Source organism: Prunus avium, chromosome 3, assembly GCF_965620075.1.
Source record: "Prunus avium chromosome 3, drPruAviu1.hap1.1, whole genome shotgun sequence".
Taxonomy (NCBI): domain Eukaryota; kingdom Viridiplantae; phylum Streptophyta; class Magnoliopsida; order Rosales; family Rosaceae; genus Prunus; species Prunus avium.
Window position 1 is genome coordinate 40,428,833 of NC_142286.1, and position 21,977 is coordinate 40,450,809.

At 37.3% G+C, this 21,977-nt stretch overlaps 7 protein-coding genes and 1 non-coding gene across 9 annotated transcripts in view; 4 read left to right on the top strand and 4 right to left on the bottom strand.

The window, feature by feature from the left end:
* Positions 1-80: 80 nt before the first annotated feature.
* Positions 81-3,586, bottom strand: LOC110764356 (Major facilitator superfamily protein). The gene is made up of 3 exons (XM_021967306.2): positions 2,897-3,586; positions 1,078-2,009; positions 81-984 (listed from the first exon to the last, which is right to left on the bottom strand). The coding sequence occupies exons 1-3, from the start codon at positions 3,233-3,235 to the stop codon at positions 450-452; spliced, it is 1,806 nt and encodes a 601-aa protein (XP_021822998.1). The 5' UTR covers positions 3,236-3,586; the 3' UTR covers positions 81-449.
* A 1,638-nt stretch (positions 3,587-5,224) lies between these two features.
* TRNAS-UGA (transfer RNA serine (anticodon UGA)) lies at positions 5,225-5,306 on the top strand. Its single transcript has one exon. It is a non-coding gene; the product is annotated as a tRNA-Ser (tRNA).
* A 262-nt stretch (positions 5,307-5,568) lies between these two features.
* On the top strand, positions 5,569-10,490 carry LOC110764401 (uncharacterized). Of its 2 annotated transcripts, none has more exons than XM_088250279.1 (3): positions 5,569-6,148; positions 6,256-6,337; positions 10,344-10,490. In XM_088250279.1, exons 1-3 carry the CDS (start codon positions 5,952-5,954, stop codon positions 10,488-10,490), a joined length of 426 nt encoding a protein of 141 aa, XP_088106405.1. In that variant the 5' UTR covers positions 5,569-5,951. The 2 variants fall into 2 exon arrangements, with proteins under 2 accessions (XP_088106405.1, XP_088106406.1); XM_088250280.1 differs by lacking the exon at positions 10,344-10,490 and adding an exon at positions 6,457-8,582 and having other exon boundaries at positions 5,583-6,148.
* Positions 6,873-7,588, bottom strand: LOC110764405 (DUF3339-domain containing protein). The gene has a single exon (XM_021967380.2). It carries the CDS (start codon positions 7,295-7,297, stop codon positions 7,091-7,093), a length of 207 nt encoding a protein of 68 aa, XP_021823072.1. The 5' UTR covers positions 7,298-7,588; the 3' UTR covers positions 6,873-7,090.
* Positions 8,017-8,582, top strand: LOC148296169 (uncharacterized). The gene has a single exon (XM_088250281.1). It carries the CDS (start codon positions 8,240-8,242, stop codon positions 8,447-8,449), a length of 210 nt encoding a protein of 69 aa, XP_088106407.1. The 5' UTR covers positions 8,017-8,239; the 3' UTR covers positions 8,450-8,582.
* Positions 9,326-10,168, bottom strand: LOC110764402 (uncharacterized). The gene has a single exon (XM_021967378.2). The coding sequence runs from the start codon at positions 9,882-9,884 to the stop codon at positions 9,672-9,674; it is 213 nt and encodes a 70-aa protein (XP_021823070.1). The 5' UTR covers positions 9,885-10,168; the 3' UTR covers positions 9,326-9,671.
* A 459-nt stretch (positions 10,491-10,949) lies between the features above and the next one.
* LOC110764404 (uncharacterized) lies at positions 10,950-11,347 on the top strand. The gene has a single exon (XM_021967379.2). The coding sequence runs from the start codon at positions 10,950-10,952 to the stop codon at positions 11,157-11,159; it is 210 nt and encodes a 69-aa protein (XP_021823071.1). The 3' UTR covers positions 11,160-11,347.
* A 1,661-nt stretch (positions 11,348-13,008) lies between these two features.
* LOC110764314 (MADS-box transcription factor 14-like) overlaps positions 13,009-21,977 on the bottom strand; it is a 9,888-nt gene continuing 919 nt past the window's right edge. Inside the window, exons 2-7 of the mRNA XM_021967247.2 lie at positions 16,180-16,261; positions 15,002-15,066; positions 14,821-14,920; positions 14,007-14,048; positions 13,533-13,574; positions 13,009-13,392 (exon numbers count right to left, since the gene is read on the bottom strand). Coding sequence (XP_021822939.1) covers positions 13,261-13,392; positions 13,533-13,574; positions 14,007-14,048; positions 14,821-14,920; positions 15,002-15,066; positions 16,180-16,261 — 463 coding nt within the window. The 3' untranslated portion in view covers positions 13,009-13,260. The remainder of the gene's footprint in view (positions 13,393-13,532; positions 13,575-14,006; positions 14,049-14,820; positions 14,921-15,001; positions 15,067-16,179; positions 16,262-21,977) is intronic.

Sequence of the window (21,977 nt, forward strand, 5' to 3'; positions counted from 1 at the left end):
ATTATTTAGAACAAGGCTAAAGCTGCTAATACGCTTGAGAAAACTGTAAATATCCGAAGCTACAGAAAAGAAACTCAGGAAAAACAAAATAAGTGACAATCTTTCTATTCAATCATGGGAGAATATTGGGCACAAACTGACTCTGAATTTCAAAACATTTCAATGTCAATTGAATCTCCAAATTAAATACAACATTCTTACACATCAAAGGACAATCTTACATAACCAATACATAGCGCTGAATTGGCACACGGAGGGAAGGAAAAACCTGGGTTTCTGGTTCTGACCCTTGAGAGTTTCTGGAGAGTGTGTAATTGCCTCCATCACCCTTGATATATGGTTACAGAAACACAGAGAAATTCTACACAACCTCAGACAAGGAATGCAAGCAACAATTTGGAACAAATGCACTCTATTTTGAAATGGCAACTTAGGAAATACAGGATGATTCAGTTGGAATTCTCTGGTTTTGAAGGGCCAGCTGAACGGGATTTTCCATAGAGGTTGGTATATACAATCTTAGTCCGATGTACCAGAATCATGCTTAAAACAAATGCAACAATGCATAATCCGGACATAATTAAAGAAGTTAAGAAGAAGCATATAGCACCATCACACTTTGGTGCATCCAGTCTAAGCATGCCTTGGAAAACTGATCCTGGACTGGTATGCAGGTGATGGTGCTGATGAGCTTGCTTCTCTGCTTCCAGGTCATATATACTGCTAGCAATCACACCAGAAAAGAGCAACGAACCAGCAGGGTTTGCTATTGTGAGGAAATTGTACAAAGCCCCAAACTTTTTCAAGCCGAACAATTCAGAAGCAGCAGCTGGCACAATTGCCCAATGAGCCCCATAGCCTAACCCAACAAAGATGGTAGCAATGTACATTGCTCCAGGCCATCCAAAAGCAATGAAGATATGCCCAACTGCCATAAGGAGTTGTGCCACAGCCATTGCTACCGGTCTTGGATAAGCATAGTCCCTATTGAATGTACAGTGATGGATGAGAAGTTACAAAACCAAAATTTAAGTAATGCTTACAGAACATCTAGATAATAATGTAAGCAGTTCATACCTCACAATAATCTCAGAGAAGTAACCGCCACCAACCCGACCAAGAAAGTTCCAAATGCTGATCATGGATACAAAAATATGTGTATTATCATACCCTAGAGACTGGCTCATCTGACCCAGGTTATCAATCACTGTCAAACCAGATCCAGAACCCAAGAGAAGTGAGAAAAAAATAAGCCAAAAGTCAGCTTTGATCAAAGCTTGTGTCAAGGTGAAGTCCTCCCCTCTATGCGGACCCCTCCTCCTCTTAATCCTCACTGCTCCTTCTGCAGCTGCTTGGAATAATTTTGTTTGCAATTGGGCAATTCGTTTTTGCCTTTCTAAAGCTGGAAGCAAGTCTACTTCCTTAGGCTTCTCATCTTCCACCTCACTGAATATTACCTCATTAGCATCTTGTTCAGATTTGCCAGCTTCTTGTTTCTCTGACGCAGGTAGGAGTGCCTCTTCTTCTAGAGCTCTTGGCTCTGAGAAAAAGCTCAATTGAACAGGAATCACAATGGGAATTAGGATGAGGACAAACAAAATGACTGTAAATATAGCGATCACAGTGTGGTTCAAATCAATTAGATCTTCAACTAGCATGACCCCCATCAAATAAGCAGCTAATAGGAGGCACAGACTATAAATAAACGTGAAGCTCATGGCATCAGTTGGCCGGACTTGTCTGTGACCTCCAACTGGTCTGACAATAAACATTAAAGCAACAATCACCATTGTTGGACCAACTGCAACCATGAAAATCAAAGATGCATGATCTGGGGAATGGATCGTCACATACATCTGAGTCATAATTGCACCACCCAACCCAGCAAAGCCCTTCAGAATTCCAACCACAGGACCCCGACTTTTTGGGAAGTTTTGCACACAAGAGACCAGAGCAACTGTATTGAAGAAGGTCTCACCATTTGTTCCCACGAATATAAGAACGCACATCTGCAAAAATGCAACGGTTTAACAACAGCAAAGTGACAAAAAGAAATATTGAATCATTTTCATAATCTGTGTAAAGAATGCATGGCCCCCCTGCCAATTGCTAATCATATTGTGTGTTCAAATGGTTTCTAAATTTGTTACGAACTTTGTTGCTCTATCAAAAGTTATCATGAACGAGGTTTACTAACGCAGTAGAAGATTTTTTTTTAAAACAAACATAAAAACCACTATTGAACTCTAGCAGGATGACCATTTATTTTGTCTGTCATATCAAATTTAAAATCCATTTAAGCAAATTTTTTAGAGGATCTTGAAAATTGCAGAAATGCCGACTCTAGCCTTCAGGGACCCTGATATCTATAGCAATTCTGAAAATTCTCTCCATTTTCTTTACCTCTCCAGGATCCAAACAGAGGGTATATACTCAATTCTTCAATCCGATGTTTCCGAATGTGGCCAACAAGGAAGACTAAAAATTTATTTAAAACTAACAAATAGCACAGTTTAAGGCAAAAGATTGCTCCTTTCTTAAGGACATAAATGATTAAACTGTCTTATCATCAACTCAAACCAAAGATACCAGAAAGAATATCCATTTCCAGAGAAACCGTCCATTCCTGCATCTTCCTCAAACTGTTCAATCAGTATATTCTTGAATCGAATGAAAAATCAAATTAAATCGATGAGAAATCAACGTTTAGAAAGAGAAGGACCATCGAAAACCAACCCACAATGGCAAAATATACGATCAAACTAGATCAACAAATAACCAAACCTAGTACTATTTTAAGATCACCAATAAAAGGAAAATCAAATGCTTGAAAAGAACACAGAGAGAGAGAGAGAGAGAGAGAGAGAGAGAGAGAAAGTCTCCTTTAGATACTCACAGCCCACAAAGACAGAGTAGGAGCTCGACCAGTAACAATAAGCCAAACCCAGCCATACCCAATAAAATTCATCAAAGCACCAATGAGCAAAGCTGCCCACAAAGGCAGGACCTCGCACAAGCTCCCAGCCAAGAAGCCAACACTGTCGCCAAGGTCCTTAGCCACACCCAACCTAGCAATCTGCCTCTGATTGTAGTCCATAGAGCTCTTTATCACCGGTGATATGCTCCCAAACAAGTACCCAATACCCGCACAGGATTGTACCCACATTGCAGCCACAAAAACCAGCCATCTGTTGCTGAAGAAGGACCTGAACTTCTCCTGCAGCCGACCCATCATTGCCCACAATCTCTGTTTGGGTCTGCGCTATTGGAATTTGGAGAAATATATATATATATATACTTTTGGCAATTTTGTTTTTGCCTTTGAACTTGTTGGGTTTTATTTGTATGAAGATTATGAAGCAAGCAGATATATACAACACCAGTGACTGCTCTCTCCTGTGGAAGGTATAGGGTGGTGGTGATGATGACGATGGACCAGAGGCTGTGCGGGATTGGGTCACCGATCGTGGACCAGTGGACATATTATTTTGTTTAGGCACGACATGATTTAAATAATAAAGCATTTGATATTTGCAATATTTACGGATATGGCACTGACGCATACACACACTTGTTTGTGACTGACTGTGAGTCTGTCAATCTCCAAATAACGCCACAAGAAATAATACAACTTACAACTTACAAGCACGGCAATGGCCGCCTTACTACAAAAATCGTATCTTTTTCGAAGCTTTTTCTTGGTGAAAGAAGAAAGTCATGCCTTGTTTCTCTTATGTTTTTTATTTGTCGGTCCACTTGCTTTTTCTTTCTTCTTTTGGATCAATAATATCAATGCTCTGTTTTTTCAGGCCACTTGTTTTTGTACCCTAGAGTTGCATCATTTACCCGACTCCGACTGAGACATTTTGAGCCCACCACTTGTACAGGCAATTTTGGCAATCCGACGACCAATTTATACCAATATCATACTTGATGAAGACAAATAGAAAAATGCTTTGGCATTATATCTGTTTGAACCCAAACCCAAATCATTGCTACAAATGAAAGATTAATTTGATTGATTCTCGTCCTTTTTTTTGCACAATTTTGATTTATTTTTAATGAATAGCTAATTATACGAAATTAATCCAATAATCCAACACGATTTTTTTTTTTAAGGTAAAATATCGTATGTGTCAAATGTTACTAAACTACTTGAAATGTCTTTTTTCTATCGCCTTGTCTCTAAAAAGATTTCCATATGAAAATCTCCGAATTCATGTGCGGAGTCGGTGTGATTCATTGTACTCGATTTCATGACAACTTTTTGATGTTTCAGTTATTATTTTTCAAATTTTTTGCAAAAGAGCAATCTAATTTCAATTTGTTTATTTAAAAGAATCTAACGTCAGTTTGGATTCATTTGAAAATATATTTTATGAATCCGATTGTTTTATATAAAAATAAAAATAAAACTAATGAGCAGCCTCGTGTGAAGTTGTTTTAGGAATAACTACACGAAAAAAAGGTCAAGCGGAACATGCGGTCGGTGGACATAGATCATGTCGTTTTCTCAATAATTATGCTTCCCCATATATAATTATTTTTCGGCTTGATCGGTAGGTAATACAGAATATAATATATCCGATATCAGTAGTTGTCGTTTTTCTTCATATATCAATCAATATACGCAGCATTTTGTTGGACCGGACACACCGAACAAAGACTCTGGGTATTGAGTATTGAGTAGGGAACACAAATAAAAATACCCCCTTCCTTAGCTTGAAACGTCACATGACTATAGTAGTAGGCAATGGGCATATGCAATGAGTTGGTTTGCAAATTGCAAGACATTTTATACGTCTGGGTTCATTTTTCTCACAGCTTACTTCACTGTTGGATAAATTTAGGTTTTGAAATTAATGAAATGGGTAAATTAAATCAAACTCATATAACGGGAATAACGTGGTGGTGACGAGCACACGAAACCGGAAAAACTTGGATTTTAGAAGAGACACTTATCAAAACACCAAGGTAATTTGATAGTAAAAAGAAAGGGGTAGAGTTTTTCTAAAATAAAAGCGAAACTTCAACATCTAAAGTACTAATCACAAAAGCCCAAGACAAAATCCGCACTAAAACGAAAAGGGCAAAGTTAAATGGACCAAAATAGTATAATTTGAATGAGACACGAATCAATTAGCAAAACACAAAAGATTATTTCATATTAATAAAGGGAGAGATTTGTTTAAATAATACTATCTACGCTCAACATAACATCAAAGTCGATATGTCCGAGTGGTTAAGGAGACAGACTTGAAATCTGTTGGGCTTCGCCCGCGCAGGTTCGAACCCTGCTGTCGACGATCGTTTTTCATGTTTTTTTATTTTAATTAATCGAATCGAAGCCCTTTTGCTTTCGTGGACTGGATCATGTAGCGGCCCATTCTGCTCTTCTCTTCTTGAGTTTTGCAGTTTGGTTGTTGGGTTGGCCCCCCCTTTGGGCTCAGTTTCTTGGTTATTTTTTGTTTTTGTTTTTTTAACTTGTGCAGCTCAGCTGGTTTCTATAACATGTGATGCACAGAAGTTAGAAGTAGATGGATATCAGAAACTGAGTGAAGGGAAAGTCATTGGATGGTTACCCAACTTACCCTCTATAGCGCAGGAGGCAGATTTACAGTTTGGCAATTCAAAGTGTTTGTACGGGTTGACTGTTATGTGGGAAACTTCCTTGGGATGCATGTGATGTGAGCTGTAACTACCAAAATACTAAAATGTGAACATATGGGAAGGGAATAGCTTGATCCTCTAACCTTCACTTTTTTTTCCTAGTCATCTATCCCTTGTCTCTTCCTCCCAAAGCTCAACTTTATAATCATGCACATCTTTCATCCTTCTTTCCTCCCCATACCAACCAATCCTCATTCCTTCTCCCACTTACCAGTCACTAATTTATACAACTCATTCGCAGAGAGGGATCAAAGAGATCAAGTGCAAGAACCACATCGAAGATGTCGGATTGGGGGTCGGTTTTCGTAGCAGTGGTGCTGTTTATACTGCTCACTCCAGGGTTGCTGATTCAGATGCCTGGAAAAAGCCGATTCGTAGAGTTTGGCAACTTTCAGACTAGTGGAATCTCCATACTGGTTCATTCCATTATCTACTTTGCTCTCATCTGCATCTTCTTATTAGCTATTGGTGTCCACATGTATGTTGGCTCATGATCAACTCAAACTGCCACAGATAACACACCCAATTCTCATCTCAACTCTACTATGTAATACCCTTTAAGAATTTATCTCATTTACGTTTCAGGTTGATGATCAGTTATGTACTTAATTGGCTAGTTTGGATTGTGCATTCTTACATGATTGATTTAGTCAGATCAGATGCTAAGGTAAAATATTCTGTTCTCTTGGTCCCACATTGTTTTTCTTTGATTTTGAGTTTTGCTGGATGGTGGAGTTTCATATAGTAACTGGATATTCTTTTGGTAATTTCATGATGCACAAGTAGTCACCATGCTCCTACGAGGCGTTTCTTGCTAAACTGTAAAGCTTTAATGGGGATCACCTAAATTCATTGACTAATGAAAGAAAAAAGAAAGAAAGTCCAAAAAAATCTGGTTGACTCTCTGTTCCATGTCAAGTTCATATGTTTTTGTGGTGTTAGATCCTTGTTAAGCTATATTTCGTCTTCAAAGAAGTACTTTTACGCCGATTATTGACTTATGGTAGCAAATTGGGAAGCTAGCATGCCATGAGCAGGACCACAGCACAAGTTCTGCTTGTTTTCCTGCATATTGCAATTCAAGTTGCCATCCCAAAGGAAAGCAAAACAAATATCTTCTCTCCTATGCTATGAGTGATTTGGCTTGTAAATGAAATGCAAGCATAGTAGATACCCTAGAAAATAAGAAAGATTGTCAAGGCTGCATCAATTATAGTTTTTTCATTGCACAAAGGAGAATTCATGAAGGTAATAATACATACAAGTAGCACAACAGCACCAGTGGTAGTAAATGAAAAGAGTAAAACAACAGAACCAAATCCTTCTTTCACGTAAAAGCACTAAACTGGTCTGCTAGAATCCTAAAAACCACACCTTTTCTTTTCTTTGAGAAAATGACAATTGAGATGGCAGCTGCTTCCTAAGCATAGATGTGAATGTCAAGAATAACAAGAAACAGAATGATGAGCAAACCGTAGATAACAGCGTGCAAGAATATGGAGGCCACGCTGGTCTTCATGTTCATAAATTCGAAGGGACGTTCCTTGCCAGGCATCTGAAACACCAACCCTGGTGACAAAAATGCAAACAGCCCTGAAGCTATGAGAGGAGCAGCCCAATTCTTCATTCTAAATAAAGCCTCTGTCCCGAGATTTCCTGCCTAGCCTTCTTTGATCAGCTCAGGGCTCAAGACTCAGCAGAAGAATAATAGAGAGAGCACATAAAAAAGGGCTTTGGATGCTATATGATTTGGATTTAAGCCCTTGAAAGAGGGGAATGGGAATCTCATAAAGCTGGAAAGAACATAAGTATTTATCAACCATCCACTTTAGCCCTTGCTTCAATTTTCAATTCTTGTTATAACAGCTGTTGTTGTTGCTTGGTTGGATTTATTGGATAAGGCAGAGCATCCTTTTCATTTTCTATTGTTCAATTGTTGTCAAGAGACCATACATACATATCTCATAACATAACATAAGCAGTGAGTGCAGCCAGCCAGTCATATAAATTGCATTATTGTGTTGTTTTGTTTGCAATCAACAATAGCAGTTCCATTTAGCATTAAAGGGAAGAGTTGGCTGTTAAAAGCTCCAATCACTGTCCATTTCAGCACCGCCAGGTCTATTCAATTCGATTCTGCCACTAAAGGATCAAGCTTTATCTTCAATAGTCAAAGAGGAAAAGAATAACAAAGGAAAAAACTTTGAGCTAGTGGGTGGGACCCAATTGCACTTATTCGTTTATTCTAGGGTAGACAGTGGACCCAACTGCACTGATCTAATCTGTAACCCAAAGCAGAGAAGCCAAATCTTCACTTGCTTGCTAGTAGCTTCTTCTGCCGTTCGTCATGGTTGCTTTGCTTATTAGAATTGCAAAATTGGAATTCCGAATCTAAGTGTTACTCTCACTCAGAAAACCCTAATAAAATAAGCAAATCAAAATCCTTTCACTTCCGTCTTCATCCCCATTGCGTCCGACGAAGGAAAGCTAGTAACTCTAGGCCCTAACCCAGAAACCCTCATCCAAAAATCCGAAATTTCATTTGAAAATCAATTTGTAGGAAATAATAATGGCGGACTGGGGGCCCATATTGATTGGGGTGGTGCTGTTCATTCTGCTGCAACCGGGACTTCTCTTCTCGTTACCGGGAAACAGCAGGCAGGTGGAGTTTGGGAGCATGAAGACGAATGGCAAGGCCATAGCTGTGCACACTCTCATCTTTTTCGCTCTCTATGCCATTCTCATCTTGGCCGTCCACGTCCACATCTACACTGGCTGATCCAGTACTCTCGCCGCTTTGGATCTGTGTACACTCTGTCTCTTTTCTGAGTAACTTGTAACTTAATGGCTGTACTTGTTTTTGAACTTAATTATTAATATAAAGCACAAATCTTTAATTGATTTGAAGAAGATGAAGCTGCTTGTTTATAGTCCCTGATGTTTTCCATTTTGTTATAGTCTTGGATTTGAGAAACCGGCATAAATTGATTCTAGTTTATTCTACATGTACATAGATTTTAATCATTCCATTGGATCTCTGGTGCAATATATTCCTCTTGGAGTAGGAGTCTTCAAGATCCACTGCTGAGCTTAAGCTCCTTTCTAAATACTATGGGAAAAAAATGATAAAAAAGCCAAAGAGGTCGTGAAGTCGGGGTTTTTTGGGTGTTTGTTGAGCTCAAGGCTCATGCTTCATGGCTCAAGGTGGCCTCAACTTGAAATCACTTTCTGTTCTTTTTCATTTTTCTTGGTGAATAAGTGGAAACCTCTTTTGCCACATAGGGGAAGGCCTAGAAATGTAGAATGAGTATATCCACCTCTATCATGTGGTCTCAAGACCATCTTAACTGCTCTTTAATCTATTTTTGTTGATCTTATTTGTTAGATATTCATATTATATTTGAGAAGTGGTCTGAACTTTGAATTAGAGACAATTTTAGAGATGCGTAGGTATTTCTATTGTTATTCTTTTAGTTGGTTATGAATGTCTGTGGTTATCGGTGTAGGAAATCATTTTGCTAATAGTTGATATGCAAAATTCCAGTATAGGATATGTGCCCTCTAAGTGCATGGTTTCACAATACCCATATAAAAGATAGATCTTTGTCTAGATATTTTGCCCCTTAGGTTCTTACACATGCTTGGATGACAATGCTTCGTGTTAAATGGTAAGCAACTCCATAAAAGTAGGTTTATTACAGATAGATCTTTCTGTGTAGCTGTTACTATAAAACTTAAACAATATAGATTGGAAACTTAGTCAGATCAAACTTAATATGGAACAACCTTGCGTTGTTGAGCCTGATTGATGCTATGAACCAATTCATTGAGATGCTCCTTTACAATGTGTCAATGCCGAGTGTGAAGTGAACTAAACCAATCAGGTAGCAGGACAACATTAAAGAAGGAGCACGGTAGTAGAAAGAGGAAGAATCACTTCAGAAAAAAATTAAAAGAAAAGAACAAACACCACTGTGGGTGGTGGCTGAAAATGATATGGATTAGTTGACATGTATGTGAATACCAATTGCTATGATCAAGATGGTCAGTATGCAGAAGTATATGACAGCATGAACCAGAATAGCAATCCCACTTGTCATCATGTTTCCGAACTCCATTACCCTAGTTCTTGCCGGTAATTGGAATAGCAGCCCTGGCGAAAGGAGGATGAACAAGACCACGGCAACAATGACTGGTCCCCAATCAGCACCCATCTCTCTATGTCTCTGTCTCCGTCCGTCTGTCTCTGTCTCTGTCTCTGTCTCTGTCTCTGTCTCTCTCTCTCCAAAATGGAATTGAGGTATGGAAACTTGAGACTTCCCTTGAAATAGATAAACAGACTGTTATGATGTTTCTTAATATGTAGAAGGATGGATCCTATTATCTTAGTGAAGAAGGAGACAAGGATGCTAAACTTAGTGAGAAAGAAGACAGTGGGATAAAAGAGAGGAAAGGTATTAGGAGGAGGTGGTGGGTTTGCTTTATGGAGATGGTAACAAAGTTCTTTGCTTTCATAAGCTTCCAATAATTGTTCATTTAGCATGGGCTCTTTTTGCTTTCTCTGAAGATTGATGAAGGTGGAGTCTTCTTTACAGAAATATTGTAAAATAATGTAGCAAAATGAAGTGTAAAGTTGTGGTTAGCTTATGCATGTTTGGTTTAACTTTCAACAGGGAAAAAAAAGGCAGTGTTTTTTTGGCCTGTTTCTACAAGAAAAAGCTAAAGAAGCATGCATTAAGAAATGCAGGGACTACCCAAAAGTTGAAACACGAGGAAACGATAATGCAGACATGTCTGCTGTGCTACCAAGAATTGACTGATAAGTTTTTTGGGCCCAAACCAAAATTAAGTTGAAGCATTGTATATTTGGGCTTTCCAGAATGTCCAAGTTCAAATTATTGCCGTCCAATTCCAAGGTCGAAACAAAAGAGAGATGCCAGTTAGAGGTGATGGCCGTCCAATGAGGTAAATGAGAGGCCGTACAGTCCAAGCTCCAAAGATATTACCGTCTGCTGATTACTTAGTTTGTAACCCTTTGCTTCGTCGCGGAGCTTGTGGCTCTTTGTCTCCATCAATTCCCATTTTGGCTCTTTTCGCCTCCATTCACTCTTTTTATGGTGCTTCCTTCTTGTTGACCTTTCATTTCTATTTCTACACTCCACTGCTACTAGGTTGTAGCAAGTCTACTACCCTACTCTCATATCATCTCCTAACTTGATAACTGAATGGTAATCTCGTAGCTCCCTGTTCATTAAATTGTGAGGGAAGGGTGGTAGAAAATGGCGGATTGGGGTCCGGTGGTGATAGCAGTGGTGCTGTTTGTGCTGTTGACGCCGGGGCTGTTGTTTCAGCTGCCTGGGAATAGCAGAGTGGTGGAGTTTAACAACATGCAGACCAGTGGGGTTTCCATCTTGGTCCATACCATCATTTACTTTGGCCTCGTCACCATTTTCCTCATTGCAATTGGTGTTCACATCTACACCGGCTAGGAGCAAGCTATAATTATTTATATATTCGATTTTCTCAGGGATACATCAATTGTTTTGTCATTTCTGAGTTCAGTCAGTGTGTTTAATTTCAGCAGCATCTTTTTTTCCTCAAATACTTTGTATGAACTCTTCTTTAGAGTCTGTTTTATGGATGATGACAATTATAATTAAGAAGCATCTTCATGAAATGAGTATCAGCGAAAAACTGTATTTTCCTAGTAAAAGATAGACTAAATCATATTTGAATTTAGTTTTATATAGCTCAGTGATTGGCAGCTTCAGAGTTGGGATTTCCCTAAACTTATATAGTAACATAACAATTGAATTTTAGATTGAATGATACAATATAATATACTATGACAGGAGAGGATGATGATATCTGTGTATGTTTTAAGCAGTTACTTGCAAATGAAAGCCTCAAAACATACATCTTAATAACATAGGTTTCTTACTCTTTGATACCATCATCATTTGGGGAATAAATTTCCTCGTTTGTATACATTATTATATTATATTGTTAGTCTTTTTTTTTGTTTTTTGTTTTAAAAGAATAGAAATTCATTAATAACATGGGTAAAACAAAAGAATTTGACAATAACACACACCAAACGAGGTTCTTGCATTAAATATTAGAAAAAAACTGGAAAAGCAGCCGGCAAGATAGTGAGGAAACAAAATCCCACGTTAAAGTGCAGCTCACTGAGAGTTGAATGAGAGATGATCTAGAAAACCCCCCCTCAGTGTTTCACAGAGACCAGGATAGAGAAAACTTTGCAGTAGCTAGCTAGGGCCTAGAAACACGAAGAAGTTAAAAGGGCATTGCCGCTCAACAATCAACTGGCCATAGAAGACCATAGTGCCTTCAGCACCCCACATGATCGCACAACATCCATTAAATGCAGATCCATCAAGATCTATCAACTCCACCTCCAAAGACACACAGAGATCAATAGCATATCAAAACCAACCTGCAAATTGAGACGCCAAGAGTGGCTGATCTACAAAGATCCCTAAAACAGAGCCCAAAAAGACACCATACAGACCTCAAGAAGACTGAGGGACGGAGAACCAAATTCCAGCACAAAACTTGGGGAAAACGCTCTCTACAACTTGACGCGGGAGAGAGAAATTGTTGGTCATTGGTCGCCTAAACGGTTTTCACTTCTTGCTTTGTTAATTTCACACGTACATTCATTGCTTGTATTGTATAAGAGAAATAAATAAGAAGAAATTATAGAAATGAATGAAACTAGAAGAGATGCAATTGCATTTGCAAGCAGCTAGATATATATATATATATATATATATATATATATATAAATATACACACACACACATACATATAAGCCGACCTCGAATCATGAAATTCTACATCTGCCACTGGATTCTTCATCTTCTCTACACTCTCTCTTGTATTATTTTTCTAAATCCATTGAAATCAAATGTTTCTTTGCTTTCAACAACCCAGAGTGCAGAGAAAAAAACTCCATTTGTTTGATTTGTTTTCATTTTTTACATAATGTAATTGAAAATGAGAAAAACTTGTTTCTCTTTTCCCAAGGGTCACTTTCATAGGAAGTTCCGATGATGAAGGAAATAGATAAATACGTACTTGTCTTGTCCTTGTGTATAAATAAAGGATGAAACCTGAGCTGCCGGATCGAGAAACCATCAATCCATCATAATCATAGTACACTAGATACACACTATTCACATAGTGGTCCCGTCCAGTTGCCCTTTTATTATGATATAAGCAGTACGGTTCGCTACTTATAGGCTCAGCTCAGCTGCTCAGTCAAAAGTATAAAATATATATATATATATAATTATATTTGGAAAAAACAGAAGAGAAAGAAGAAAAACTAGTTAATTATAGCGACGGTGATATATATGATATGATACATACATATTATTATTACACGGCGGTGGCCTACAAATTCAACTCATACAAATCACACCTATATGATACAAACATACAAACTGAGCCACTGAGCCCTGCAATTGGCCTATCGGACCGGACAATCTCGAGACAAATGTCCACTCGAGCTTAGGCGTGGCAACTGGAGGTGTTGCCACATTTTTCCCCCTCCCCTTAGAAAATTCAGAACAAATGGAGCATCGTCTGTCTGGGAGGAGCATTGTCATCGCTGTTGTTGTTGTTGTTAGCAGAACAACTCTGCTGATCCGCTTCCTCAGCTTGTTCCTTGTTCTTCCGCTCCTTCAGCTCTGCAATCTGAAACCCACCAAAATTTTAAGCACCTTCTCACGTAAATTACATACATACACCATCAAGTCCCGGTGAGTTGTGTATTTAACTTGTTTTTTCTCTCTCTCTCTCTCTCAATTTCTAGTATATTATTATACAATATATACCTCCTTTTCCATCAGAAGCTTCTCTTCCTGCAGTTGTTTTTCCTGTTCATTAGAGTTAACAAATACAAATTAGTTTCTCCCTTGGTTACCACTCTCAACTCAACCAACATAAGTTAACCCTACATAAAATAATAGCTGAGAAATACAAAAAGAACCACATTACTGAGAACCAAAACCATGCTTTTCTGCTTAAACATTTAATTCATCCAGAAAACAAAAGCCAAAAACACAAATTCCCCTGCCAGGAGACTCCACAAAAACCCTATGAAGAAATCAGATATTGCAAGCAATTAAACACCAACCATTCTGCTACTTGATGACAACAAACAACACTCTTCCTTCAATTCTAAGAAATCACTCAGTTTCTGCTCATATGCACAGTTGAATTGAATACATAATTGGCAGATAACAATTTAATTTACTCTAATGCAAATTAAATGGAGTTCGAGTGTAATTAAGAACATGAGAGATTACCTTCTCAATAAGAGCTGTTAGGCTGTCCATCATCAGCTGTGTCTGCATTCATTAATTTAATACTCGAGTCAGTCTAGTGTAACCGTGTAATTAGCAGTATCTCAAACTCTTACCATAAAACAACCACCACAAATTTAGTCTACAAGGAAATTGCATGCCACAGACCCAAATTGCCAACTTTTTACTCTTACCAGTTATTGAGAATTTAGAGTATACACTTATTATGTGCTGAAAAAGAAGAATAAGAAGAGATAATCCTTTCTCCATTTATCAAATAACTGAGCCTTCATTCCATATTGTTAATAGTTCAAGAGTAAAAAGTTGCTAAACTTTTGGTGTTTCTTTGGAAGAACCTTATCTCCAATTATCAATTCTGTCATAAGCCATTGATGCTTATTGATGCTCTTTCACATGAAATTTCAAATTTCAGGGATGAATTATATATATATATATATATATATATATATATATATATATATATATATATATATATATTCTAAAATTAAATACAGAACGTGCAGGAATTAATACTCTGTTCACAGGATCTACCAACTCCAAAACTTGAGGACAAAAGCATACAGAACACGCATTTGGAACTTTACTGATCATCAATGTGATTCTAGCTAGAAGAAGAAACTATTTATGCGGGTTTAGATCCCAAAAATAGGTACTTCACTTATTGGGAAGAGCCCTTGTAACCAGTCAAAGTGAAACCATAAAACCTAGTTCTTTTCAATGAGATGTCACCATAAACCAGAATATATGCTAGTTTAATTAATGAGGGTCTGATAATTAAAAAAAAACGATTAGCAACCTTTCTTGATCTTGTTTGTCTTAATAGTGTATCCAATTGCTTCTCAAGTTGGGTGAGCTCTGTCACATCCAGATTTTCAATGTTTTGTGCTTCCAACTCACTGCAAACACAAACACAAACTCAAAAACCAAATCCAAGTCATGTGGATGAACAAAATGAAATGTCTGCACATGTACCATACCTTTGAATCGTTTTCAGTGACCGGTTAGGGCCTGCGCAGAGACCACTCCATTCTGAAGGATTCTTCTGCACCCGAGATTAAAAGAGTGAGAAAAGACCATGTTATAGATGATAAACCTCTTCTTATCCAGAGAATATAGGGAAAATAAAACATGGGGTACTAGCAAATACAGTATATTGGTATGACTTTCATTTCAATAACTGCACTGGAAAAGAGATAGTGTGTGTCCTTTTAACATTTTCATCATCATTCATCTGCAATGCCAATATCCATTTTTCTGCTCTCTTTTTTGTTTTCAATATCCATTTTTATCCTTTAACCTATGGCAGGTGCATTAGACTCTGTGGATCAAATACAATTGTCAAGTGACTTACAAACTCCCACACGTGCAGCTCAATCCTGCACTTGGAGAGATATATAACACATAGGTCAAGCACCCTATTCACCTTACAAATAACAAAGTGGGGACTAGGGTATTAGATGACTATTGTACTCAGGACTCTATCTCGGGTCTATGCTTATCCCATGTGGGATTTCTCTTCGTTATCTGATTACATTGTATTCTTATCATACTTCTGTATAGGACCACTTGTATTGTGGTTTGTGATACAATGTAGATGCCACCAATCCCAAAAGCTGAAGCTCATGGGAAGTGGATCAACAGCTTAAGCTCAAAGAAAGCGTACCAACAATGTATATCAAAAGTACATTCTTCATCGGAAAATCCGGCTATCCAAATAAGTTCAGCTGGGGATCGTGGAATCTTTTTATGTCAAATAGGAATGGTGGTTGCACAAAAATGTATTATTAGGGAACTCGATATATGACTTTGGTGGATTAAGATATAGGCCAATCCAGTCTATAATCTCAATTTCAACACAACGTTGAAAATAGTACTTATTAATGGAAGCCTCTGGGGCTACCTCAGATGGTGATCGAGAAGTGGGAAAATGTTAAAAGATCAGAGTAGAGTATGAGTTTCGTGACAAAAAAGAAAAGGATGGGTTTGATCCCTTTTATCCTACGGGCTGTCTTAGATCCTAAAGTTTCAATAGACAAGGATGGAGACGGTTTTGAGTAGAGGCAAGGACTGCCGTTGTGATCAATAAAAAAAAGCAAAAAAAAAAAAAAAAAAAGCAAAATAAAGATGACTGTGTAGGTCAAAAGGTTTGACTAACCTTGCCAGTACCACCAACACTCTTGGGAGCAGCATTTTCTTCATCATTATGTATCTGGTAACGCTCAAGAACCTTTCCTAAACTGAAGCAATTGATCATAAGCCAAAAAGGTTCATAAGCAAAGGTTATTTTGTGCATCAAAATGAAAGTTGTAACCATTCATGACATACATACATCTAAAAAGACAAGATGCCATTTGAATGAATTTAATTCATCTAAAACATAAATAGAATAGAAATAGCATCCATTGCTACAGTACTTAAAGTAAATTAAGAAATTCAGAATTTGGGGATTAAGAGTAAGTGGCATGCCAAAAGTTATTTGGCATTATTTGATTTACCTCTGAATTGCATTATGAAGGGTCAACGGAAACGTTATTTTCCAAGTCACAAATGCTATAAAGTAGGAATGACAGAGAGAACGTTGAATTTACGAACGTGATTCTACTCTAAAGCACACTTCCCCACAATCTCAACTTGGTGAGCTTGGAGCCATTACTATTCAAACTCTATAGCACACTTCCCCACAATCTCAACTTGGTGAGCTTGGAGCCATTCCTTACTGAATGAGGATGATGTTCCAACCCAACACATATTAGATATTAGGTGATGTGGAGCATGTGGGCTGTTGGGCTTCATACGTGAGTAAATAATGGGGAGTAGCCCAACATTTTCTAAGCTCTAGATAAGTTTCTTATCTTTACAATATGGGAAAGTGAGCTAACTTCACTTGATTCAAATGCGCTAATTTTCAAACTCTCCAAATTACTTCACGAGAGTCCAAATTCCAAGCGTTATTTGGGCTATGAAATCACTTATTGTATGAAAGCATTGTCCGACCACGAATCTTCACGATAAATATGTGGATATTCTCTTCTAATTTAGCCACTTAAAATCTCTAAATGATGATTGATGACTTTTTACAAAATCAGCTAGCTTGATATTACAAACATGACTTATCGTGATTTTACTCTATGTTTTTTGATTGGTGGTGTTAGAGACATTGCTTGTCTATCTCATTTTGCACCTTATTCCCTTTTATTTTGGTGTGCGCATGCGTATCATACTTGGTAATTTGATGAGTCTTAGAAAGCAGAATATAGATTTTTCGAAAGGCAATATCTTGGAAATGAATGTGTTTAATATGTATGAGAAGGAGCGAGAGAGAGTGAAACTAAATTCTAAGAGAGAGAGAGAGAGAGAGAGAGAGAGAGAGAGAGAGAGAGAGAGAGAATGCAACTAACATGTCAAAAAGAATGAGGTTTCTTTTTCTTTGTGGAGGGTGTTGAGCTCCACGAGTTGAGGGAATCTACAAAAGTCAATTTTAGCGTATTCCTAGGTTGGGACAGAGATTTCGTAAATAAATAAAAAGAGTGGATAAGAGGAAATGAGTGTCTTAACAATATGCGTTTGTCCTTTTCACTACATTTTTTTATAAATTCCTCCATTAACTAGTCTTTTGGTACACATTCTTCTCATGTGAGCTCTTTTTATTTTCTAGTTGTACGCTGTTTCACATGAAGTTAAACTTGCCCTACCAGTCTTATCAAACTTTATGCAAACAAAAACAGAGGGCTGCTACCTAGCTCTCTCTCTCGGTTTTCAAATCTATATTAAACCCTTCCCTTCACGAGTGTCTCAATAAGCAGGTGCCTACATAGGTGCAGTGTTGTGTTCATAAGAAAAAGGCTTCCGTCTCTTTCTTGACATCTATCTCGCAACCCTTCACTCCCAAGTTATATGAAAGCCTAAAATTGACACAAAGAAAAACGACCTTTTTGAGGTATTGAATGCATATTATGATAGGGATCACATTACAATTGGATTCTATCACTTTATATTCCACAATCATCAATCTACCACTAAATGGTAATTTCCTCAATAAAGCTATACTATCTTATACTATCTTATAACATATTATAATGCAAGCATCCAACTCAAAACCAATTGACAATAGGTGAAGTGAACAGGTCCAAGATCTTTTAAATTCTTAAACTAAGCTTCCCTTCTTCGATGTGTGACTCTTAATAGTACCTGAACTCTACATGGTAGTTGAATTAGGGTGCAAGGTAAAATTTGGGACACATAAGCAGATAACAAGTGGATTCGAATTTGATGGCTCAACTGAACGAAGCACAATACATCGTGACCGTGGAATTGTATAGGGTATGATCCTCTTTTATGGTGTGCATGGGAGTAAAGAACAATGTCTACCTCTAGTGTAGCTTGCAAAGCCCCAGTGCTAAGAGTTGTGCAAGTCCTTCAAGTTGTGTATGTCTCAAGATATTGTAGCAACATAAAAGGTAGCTCTCCCTAAATTGTACTAAGGCTTTTTGAGATAAAATCTCATACCTGGATGAATTCATGGACATGATCAATCATAGATAGATCTAGGTGGTTAAGTTTAGAACAATATTGATGCAATTACACCATTAACAACGAGCTAAGAGGATGTGGGCCTTAATAAGTGGTATCAGAGTGGATAGTTGGCTTGAGACACTTGAGTGGTATCAGATTGAGGGACGATATTCTTGCCTGGTAATAGCAAGGTCCCAATTAGGATTGTTGAAGTGCCTTCTCTCTTATTTTTTTTTTCATATAATATAAAGATGTTGATGTGTTTTGAAAGTTAAATCGTATTTATCGGTATGTGGAACATGTGCTATATATGTAGATCAGTGGCGTACTAAGGATTGTTGTCCAAGTGGAAACATGGTAAGCAAGATGTTTTGGTTTCTTTGGATGCTCCATGGTGTCCTACCCCTACCTAACCTAAGTTACCATCTGCGCTGGCCCCATGAGCTCTCTTTTTCTGACGTATAAGTCTCTTGATGGATTTGATCCAAATCAACAAGTGTTTGGATATTAATTTTGGAATTCCTAATTTGGCCTGACCAAGTGAGTAGAACGGAAATAAGTTTTTTCTTTGAAAAAATGTCAAAATTTTATTCTTTTTTACTTCAATTAGTGGAAGCCAAGCATTAAACTCTTTCACCAGTTTAGTCTCTCCTTATGGAAAACTACGACGCATGAGGTCAACCTAGGACTCTAACTCTATGCCACTGAATTATCATTTGTTTACATATTTATTGAGGTTTTGAATGGTTTTAAAACCTTCCTCTAATCTACTTTGCCATCAATTAGGATATTCATATTCTTCGGTAGCTACCAACAATCTTAACCCTCTCACCTTTTTTTTTTTTTTTTGGTCTGAACCATGAGGTGGTCCTGGATAGGCCCCAACTATGGGTGGCACCTTTAAGCCTTAACCACAACCCAGACTAATCCCCACTCACACCGGATCGGCCCGTAAGGGGTAAAGTGTTGGCCAAAGTGGTGACTTCGTACGAGAGCAGGGATCGAACCCCTGACCTCTCTTAAGGAATGAGAGTGCCGAACCACTCACACCAACCACCTTGGTTAACGCTCTCACCTCTTTCAGTACCACTACTAGTTCGTTCATTTGATATAATGAACAAAATTTTAAAAATATATAACAATTATATAATTTGTTCTATATAAAATTATATTTTCATCTTTAGATTAGATTAATTTTTTTTATTAAACACTGATGTTATGTTAGATTTTAGTTTTGATCTTTGTTTATGTATATTATTATTCATATACACATGTCTATGCGTATTTTTCATAATAATTCTAAAACAAATTACCAAAATCAAAGTCCAACCTCACACCAGTTTATCCATTTTCATAAAAATAACATCATCTTATTCAACGATGAAAATTTTAATGCCCCCTTTTTTTTAATCACCTAGTATGAGAAACTAAAAAGTGGCCTTTAATCTTTTGGTATTCCTAGATTTTTTTTTGTTTTCTATCAACGGATGGTGGAATTCGACCATGGAATCGCTTCTAAAATTAGGAAGAGAAATACGCTACAAGTTAGTATTCCTAGATAAGATTTCTTAGGGATATGCTTCTAACTCTGTATATGTTTCAGTTTTCAATTAGGACATACCTCTGCCCTTCATAGAATTGAACTACATCTTTCTCCTTTCTACAGTAAGAGTTCATGTTTAAGTCCTTGTAACATGGTCATTAGCCATGGAGTGATGATAGTCCAAAATGTTTTGACAATTAGATTGGCCGTCATATATCGAACAAGGAAAAGGATCACAGATTTGATCATGGTCAAACCATATATCATATAATACTTATTACGGGTTAATTACATACTAACTGTTTTTTTAAGTTCAAGATGGCTAAACAAGCCCGAGCAACCTAAAACCACGAAAGACTTCATGCAAATCCAATGAATGAAAATAGACCATACAAAGTCAGTCAAGTCATTTCACCCCATATAAGCCTAAAACGGTATCAACTATGCTAAAAAAGGAGGGTTGGCTACTACTCTTATGATCCATTCTACCAAGTGTTTCGCCAACTAACGTCATGCAGCCAAACAAACTCATGACATGCATGAACACTCTAATCATTACTCTATTGTTATTACCATAGGATTCCTCATGCATGGCAACTCTTCCTTGTCATCTCATCGTGTTTTGGCCTACTATTTTGAGTTGGTGCTCTAATTCTATCATGGTATCAGAACAGAATATTCACACATTATCTTATTGGGCACCGAATATATGAGAGAAAGAGCTTTGAAAAGGGATAAAGCTATCCCAACATCTAGCAAGTTGATGACAACATCACGTGACATGTCGACTCAAATTATAAACTGGGAATGTGGTTCATGCAAGAGTCAACATGATCAACGGTATAATTCATTGTTCAGCTCTTATAAGTTGCCAGATAGTGTGGCAATAATACGTTTCCCACCAAGTCAATATATAGTGAATAATGATTTAAAATTGATTTAATTTGACATTCTCTAAAATGAATGATTCTAATGGATTAAACAGTCACAAAATAAAAAGAGCAGTTTATTACGAATAAAACCAAAACAACGATTGATCTCTCCTGTTTGATGCATAGGGTGCCTTATTCTCCTAAAGCTTGGGTAAAGAGTATCAACTTTTGCCAAAGAATATTGACAATAAAAACAGAGAAAAAGAACACGATTAGAAACACTGCATGCCCTGATCAACTACCCACCTTCTCAATACACCTTATTAATTATATATAGCTACTACTCATACCAACAACATTGTCCCCTGCCCGTTGGAGATATTGACTTAGCTATGTCCTACTACTCTCGGGACACTGTAGACTGTATGGCGACATGCACCACTAGACAATAAGTGAGAGTTTCTGCCAACCCGAATTTTTTTATTTTTAATTAAAAAGAAACAAAGATGCGTCTGGTACAAGAGAAACTCTGAAGTCATTAAAGAAAATAAAAAGTGATTATATTTGTTTAATGACGATCATCTTAATTAGCCTCAATCTGAAATGTAAATAGGTAGGTAGCTAAAAGGGTTTAATTATCAACGGTGGACGATGATGGATGCAATATTAGCTCCAATCCAATCTCTTGCATGTATATTAATTAACACCATAGTTTGGTGTAAATGAAGGAAGAAAGCCAAAGAAAGATATTTATGGGGAAGATACTTTAAGGGGATATACATGGAATTGAACAAGGACAATATTGGCAAGGACAAAGAGTGCAAATTAAAGGTAAAAAAATGAATGAATTGGATTGGATTGAATTGAATTTAAATATAATAAGGTTATTGGTTCATCCTTATCAACAAATGGATGAAGATGATCATCCATTCCATTCCATTCCATTTCCATTTCCATTTCCATTTCCATGCATACATTAATAGAATATAACAAAAGTAAAGGTGGATCCATTGATGTTTGATATAA

Coding starts and splice junctions, on each gene's coding strand:
- LOC110764356 (XM_021967306.2), bottom strand. CDS start 3,235: ATGATGGGTCGGCTGCAGGAGAAGTTCAGGTCCTTCTTCAGCAACAGA. Junction 2,010..2,896: donor CTACTCTGTCTTTGTGGGCT/GTGAGTATCTAA, acceptor GCATTTTTGCAG/ATGTGCGTTCTTATATTCGT. Junction 985..1,077: donor TTCTCTGAGATTATTGTGAG/GTATGAACTGCT, acceptor TACATTCAATAG/GGACTATGCTTATCCAAGAC.
- LOC110764401 (XM_088250279.1), top strand. CDS start 5,952: ATGTCGGATTGGGGGTCGGTTTTCGTAGCAGTGGTGCTGTTTATACTG. Junction 6,149..6,255: donor TTAGCTATTGGTGTCCACAT/GTATGTTGGCTC, acceptor TTTACGTTTCAG/GTTGATGATCAGTTATGTAC. Junction 6,338..10,343: donor TAGTCAGATCAGATGCTAAG/GTAAAATATTCT, acceptor AACTTTCAACAG/GGAAAAAAAAGGCAGTGTTT.
- LOC110764405 (XM_021967380.2), bottom strand. CDS start 7,297: ATGAAGAATTGGGCTGCTCCTCTCATAGCTTCAGGGCTGTTTGCATTT.
- LOC148296169 (XM_088250281.1), top strand. CDS start 8,240: ATGGCGGACTGGGGGCCCATATTGATTGGGGTGGTGCTGTTCATTCTG.
- LOC110764402 (XM_021967378.2), bottom strand. CDS start 9,884: ATGGGTGCTGATTGGGGACCAGTCATTGTTGCCGTGGTCTTGTTCATC.
- LOC110764404 (XM_021967379.2), top strand. CDS start 10,950: ATGGCGGATTGGGGTCCGGTGGTGATAGCAGTGGTGCTGTTTGTGCTG.